The sequence below is a fragment of the Rhagoletis zephyria genome, unplaced genomic scaffold (assembly GCF_001687245.7).
Source record: "Rhagoletis zephyria isolate East Lansing unplaced genomic scaffold, Rhagoletis_zephyria_1.1 Rzeph_scaffold_00284, whole genome shotgun sequence".
Taxonomy (NCBI): Eukaryota; Metazoa; Arthropoda; class Insecta; order Diptera; family Tephritidae; genus Rhagoletis; species Rhagoletis zephyria.
In genome coordinates this window covers 99886-106421 of record NW_016157368.1, presented here as the reverse complement: position 1 = coordinate 106421, position 6536 = coordinate 99886, and the positions used below count along the sequence as shown (strand labels likewise).

General features: G+C 32.9%; 1 protein-coding gene across 1 annotated transcript in view; it reads left to right on the top strand.

Annotated features, from left to right (window-relative positions):
• The window catches only part of LOC108358681 (uncharacterized), a 4252-nt gene extending 4204 nt beyond the window's left edge, over nucleotides 1-48 (top strand). The window contains exon 4 of the mRNA XM_017610135.1: nucleotides 31-48. Within this exon, the coding sequence (XP_017465624.1) occupies nucleotides 31-48 (18 nt within the window). The remainder of the gene's footprint in view (nucleotides 1-30) is intronic.
• Nucleotides 49-6536: the final 6488 nt, after the last annotated feature.

Genomic DNA, 6536 nt, shown 5'->3' with positions numbered 1-6536 from the left:
TAAGATTTACCTCTTTCCATTTATTCGGAGTGCGTATCGGCCCTTTAAGAGCGTTAAGTTGCTCTGCTAGCTCTATCCACAGCTCCTGTATCCTTTTTGGCCGCGTCGGGTCATTTTTGTTGAGCTGCAACTCAGGGTGGCTCCGCATAAACGCCAGGTAGCACTCTATTTGCTCCTTGCTTGTGCGCGTTGTCTTTTCTGTATCTGTAAAATAAAAATACCTTATTTTCAAAGAAATTGAACAAAATAAGAAAAACTAAATTTATGTACAATTACTTACCTTCATCGGCCATTTTAGTTGAATGCACATAGTGATGAATACGGCATTAATCGATTGCTCACTTTTCTGGCCTTTATATATTCTCCCAGAAAATCGATTCAGATAAATTGCCTATAAAACCAAATGTCTAAACATTTTCTTATAAATTCTTTGTAGTTATCATATTCTTTATATTTCTAATGTACGATTTTGCTTTAAAAATGCGTTTAAAAACCTATTTTTTTATGTAATCGATAAATGAATATTTGTTGAACTATTTTATCATCCCAATTGGAACATGCTATCAGCTGATTGTCTCTGTTTGTATTCACCACACATTTTTGGTGAAATTTTTGTGACTCTCTCTTACTGAATACCAAAATTGTCTCAAGTCGCAAAAAAAATCACAAATTGATAGTCTCAAATTTAGTGACTTGAGATGAGACTGAGTTACCGAATACAGCCATTAATCTCACTTTTTCGGTACGCATATTCCGGCAACGCATTTTAAGGTAGTAAAAAATGGGGAAAAATTTTGGCCCGTTTTACTCCGTTTCTCGTACTATTTTTACAATAATATGGAAGTTTAAAGTATTTTTGTACCTTTATTAATTTCGAAAACTAATGGTGCATTTACATGGTATGAATCTGTTCATAAGCCGTATGAATTTTCCTATAAAAGAAGCACCAACTCTATGAAAAAATTAATGAAAGCGATATATATTTAACAATTTTGACTTATATACTTGGCAAGTATTTTTTGTAAACAACAAATAAAAAAATTGTATTTTGTGCTCGCTTCGAAACTAGAAGCTTATTTTTTTGTTAAATGTGCTTTAAAAAGGACCTACTGCCAATAAAGCCTGGTGGATTGCTATTTTTGCATATTTGTAATGCTTCCATTTAAACATCTTTGTGGAAAAACAATTTTTTATTCAGAATTGCTTGTTTACGAAACGTTTGGCATAAGTTGAAATTATAGGGATGCCGTTTTCTTCCGTTTCTCAATGGATTTTATACTTGAAAAGGCACCAAAATATGTATGCAATACTTCTACATATCGTCGTTTAAAGTACAAAACCGCGCATCCAGAAATTGCAAAACCTCGTATGTGAGGTTGCCTAAATTTTATAGTAGAGAGTAAAACTTGTCCTAATTAAATACGGTTCTCTCTTTTAAACTTAATTATCTCTTCTCCTTATGTCTAAGTATCGATATTTTATTATAAATGGCTAAGGGCTTGATGCCGGCAGCTTCCGGCGACCAAATATCTTGTTTGGCACAAATTTCAGTTTCGAGGTTTTGCAGAACCACGATACGCGCTTTTGTACTTTAAACGACGATATACATATTGGCGCTTACACAATATGTTAGGTTAGTGTTTGTCCTAGCTTCTCCTCCCATATGTGGCGTGCGTGATTTTGTCACACAAAGTAAATGACAGTTTTACGCCGACTCCGAACGCCAATTGTATCTTTATGAGAAGCTGTTTCCATGACAAAATACGCTCGGAGGTTACTATTACCAACAGAGGTGCGACCGCGAACATCGGAGTGTATATATGTATGTAATATCAAAAAGAATGAGAGGTAGTATAAGAAAATGTACCCAAAATTCAGAAGCAAATGAAGAAATGCTCATTCAAAATAACTCACATATATAAATTTAAAAATATAACCTTTTTGGTTATACCAAATTTGACAAGGGATGACGGAAATTCGTTTCATAATACATCATAAAAAATATAACTTAAGCGGTTACAGCGCTAAACAAAAGGAAGAGTAGGAAAAAGTAGCAATGGGGTTTGAAGGAAACATAAGACCATAAAATATTTGTTTGTTTCGTTCATTCTCCTAACCATTTAAGATATGACACTCCATTCTTTGCATTAGTTTGCAAATATGCACTTATTGTTCTACAATGGCAATTTCGAATTGAAAATGCATTACGATCATATTGTACCGAAATAAGTGTGCATTTTGTAAATACCAGAAAGAAGCATCAACTGTATGAAAAAATGAAAGGGAGAAGTATACATGCCTTCTATAATTTTGACTTATATGTATATTTACGGTGACCATCCGTCCGTTATGTTAAAGGACAGTCCTTTATTTTAACCCGCTCTCCTTTATAATTTATTTCAAAATAAAGGACGCCTTTTGTCCTTTATTTCATAAACTGTCCTTTAAATCGGCTCTGCACTTTTCAGAGGTAAATTTTTAAATGCAGAATATCAAAAATAAAAATTACCCATATAAAATATAATGATTAAGGTTTTCTGTTTAAACGCTAATCTTTGTATTTACAATCTATAAAGCATAGGGAAAGCTGTGCTCAGGATCGTGTTGCATGCCGAGTTTTCAGTTCTACTGAAAAAGAACAATAAACCCGCTGCTGCACAGTGGTTAAAAACTGGCATTTAGTGTTCGAAATTTACTGGAGCCTTAATTTTTCACTTAATTTGATTAATTTTTTTTTATGAAAGCTTACAATATTTGCAAGAGACCAGTTGAGCCTGATATCTGAAGTTTTATTTTATTATATTAAATTTTGTAGTGCAAAATGCAGAAAAAGTAGCAATTTTCAAGAAAATGTGTTCTCCTGTTCCAGTTAATAAATGTTACATAACAAAAACTAGTTGAAAACAATTGTATGGTTCTCCCAAAACAAAAAAATACACAAATAAGTCCGAAATATTATAAAAAAATGTTCACCAAAAGTAAATATTTTTTTTTTTGGTGTTTAGTAAAACTTGGTTGAAAATTGTAGGCTCCGGTGGATTATGAACATTAAATTCCAATTTCGCACCACTGTGTCCTGGTGAAGTCCTTGAAAAGGATTTGGCTTCTTTTTTCGCTACAGCACGGGAACTTATACAAATAAATAATAAAATTAACTGGTAAATATTTGATTTAAACTATGATAGGGGCAAGGTACTTTTATCATACAAGTTGTATGTACGTAATACCAAATCATTTTAAAAAAAGTCCTTTATTGCACGTTGGTTAATATGGTCACCGTATGTATATTTGACAAGTCTTTTTGTAAACAACAAAAAATACACATTTCCATTTCTTTGCCAGCTTGACAAATATAGGCTTATTTTTACTTAAATGTGATATAAAGCTCATTAATATTTTTGTAATGTCTTGTTATCATAGTGCTTTATATTTTTATTGTCCACCATACGTGAGTTGCTTCTATTGAAAAAGATCTAGTACAAAGAATTTTTTTGTTTTGAAATTGTTTGTTTATTGTTTTTAATTTTTAAAATTCCTACTTTTGACATGTATGTGAATGGCGGAGTTGCCGCTTTCCTCCTCTTCGGTGGGTTTTATGTTAAAAAAGGCATCAAAATGGAAAAAAGCTCCTTGGTATCTTCTATCTTTCTATGAGAAGATGTATGAAAATCCAACTTGCTATAATTTCATATGCTTAACAGTATCTCAACAGTATGTTTACAGTATCTCCCCATAATTTTTCACATGAAAAAATGTATTATATGCATCCCACTCCATATCATTGAATTCCTCATTAGAACATGTAGTCCCTCTATTTTAGCGTATCAGCAGTTCATATGGCTTCATACCATGTAAATGCACCATAACTCAATGCTGACTTTTTTGGATATTCTTGTTTCTTACAAGGAAAAAATAAAATCGATTAGATTTTTCCGCGGGATGAGCAAGTTAAATAAAAGCTTGTAAAAAGGAATTCAGCTAAACGAAATAAAGATTTTCCATCGTTTTGAGTAGATCTAATTAAAAATAATATTTTATAATTAAGGGTTCTAAATGTTGTTGGTTACCACATCTCAGTTATTTGAGGATTTATTTAAATCCTTAATGCGGAAATGCATTCGGCATTTGAATAAAAGTTGTTTAACTCTTTCCGGCAATTGCGAGGTTGACGATGACCGCAACATTTTCTCCATAAAATTTTCACCGGTCATTGTGGCTCTCGGGGTCAAACTTGGAGGTAGAAAAGCGGTTGACCGTGCAACAAAAACACTGAAAAAGAAAACATTAGGTTTTCCTTACTTGCAAATAAAAGTTATGTATACCTGGCTGGATAAAGTACCAAAAACAAAGTTAAATGTGGTGGGTTGTTATGCAAATGCACTGGGCACTAAAAGGCATTGTATCCAATTACTTAAAAATACGTTTCACTGGATCAAATGCAGTGGTCGAAAGCTTTTTTATTTGGAAAATTTTCAACTAGCCAATTCTGTATACCAAACTTTAGTCGAGGCGTAAACTTTACTTGCACAACAGCTAGCATTAGCATAAACTTAACTAATTTTTTAAACTGCTTACTAAACGTAAAACTATTTATTTCATTGAAAACACCGCAATTTTATAATTTATAACTCAGAGTTTCAGATTTGCAACACGAAAATGCATAATGAAGAAGAGGTAAAAAAACAGTGATGCAAACGCTTTCTTTTAGAGCGATATCATGAAAAGGAGTTGTTGCGTAAGATAGCAGTTTTTAATAAAACACAATTTTTGTGTATTTCTGCATCTTTTCTGCTGTGCTGTACAACTTCAAATATTTTCACTTTTTCTACGACATGACGTGATATAGAATTTGATGAGAACCGTTAAGCTGTATTCCTATGTAAATCAAAGTGTACATGATGTGTGTGTGTATTTAAATATATGCATTATACAATATCTTTTACATACATATGCTTAACAGTATNCAAATATTTTCACTTTTTCTACGACATGACGTGATATAGAATTTGATGAGAACCGTTAAGCTGTATTCCTATGTAAATCAAAGTGTACATGATGTGTGTGTGTATTTAAATATATGCATTATACAATATCTTTTACATACATATGCTTAACAGTATAAAACAGAAAAGAGATGTCATTATTTTTGAGCACAGCAGAAATGCTAATTTAACATACATAAGTCACATAATAACATAGGAACTATACTACTCAGCTTTACTTATCGGCGGCAATAGGAGTAGTGCTAGTAGTATTTTCCTTAAGTTTTTTGGTATAAATATGTGAGTAGGCATCATTGGAAATAAGCGTACCGATTTTGTCAAAATTACAACAAACACGTCGCTACTGGCAACACCTTATTATTATTCCACCATGATTCACCACCAAAAGTCCGTATTAGTGACTTAAGACCGCTTACTGAATACCAGGGCAAAAATGCATGTTGGGTTCAGTTACGCTAATTGTAAGGTTTTGGTATGATTATTACAACATAAGGGTTAATGCACAAGTCTACACAAACGTAGCGATTGTAATTCGACATTCCTCCTTTTGCTTTGTTCGTAATACTCAACTATAACTAGTTTTATAAGAACTTATTANAGCCCTAGTTATTAAAGTTGTTGGTTTAAGTTACGCTAATTGTAAGGTTTTGGTATGATCATTACAACATAAGGGTTAATGCACAAGTCTACACAAGCGTAGCGATTGTAATTTGACATTCCTCTTTTTTCTTTGTTCGTAACACTAAACTATAAATAGTTTTATAAGAGCTTATTAAACTCTCGTCTAGTGGAGGATTCGTTTTGTACTCGACCCGCTTACACGTTCGCCGCCGCTCAGTAACTTTTCGCTAGGTTTACCCGCATTTTTTATATTAGTGAAAACCCGCGCCTGAGTATTTAGATTCATTAGTTTGAGTAAACTAAATAAAAGGAACTGAATTCCGAGATACTCCGCGTTTTATTTGGACATTTATTTGGAAGGTAAACCGCCGCATCAAGCTGGTCCTTCGTAGCCGGATTGCTAATCCCGCTTGCATACATTTGTGTAATACGAACACATGATTCAATAATAAAAGGTTTGCTTAACCCTAGAACACACACCCAGAAAATACCACGTAAACACACACCCGGGATACGTTTGTACCCGGGACCTTATTTTGCGGTTTTTTTAATGCTTATTCAACCGATTTCTATGATTTTTTTTTGAAATGTATATTTTAATATATAACAAGTATTTTGTCTTTTGTTTCATTCGAATATTCCTACTGGTTCCAGCGATATGGGCAAATAAAGTCAGGACATGCAACAGTGGATTTTTGTTTTTGTTGTTGTCCTGATAAATGCAAAACAAAATAATATAATTTATAATAATATACTTGTAGAGTAACAACGAATACACATTTTGGTTTTTATTTCATTGAAATATTCTACCTGGTTCAAAAGATATGTGCAAAAAGGTCGCGCAAGGTATGGGTACGTAGGTAGCAAATACACTGGTATAACTGGTTTTTGTATTTTATATGCAGCTGCAAG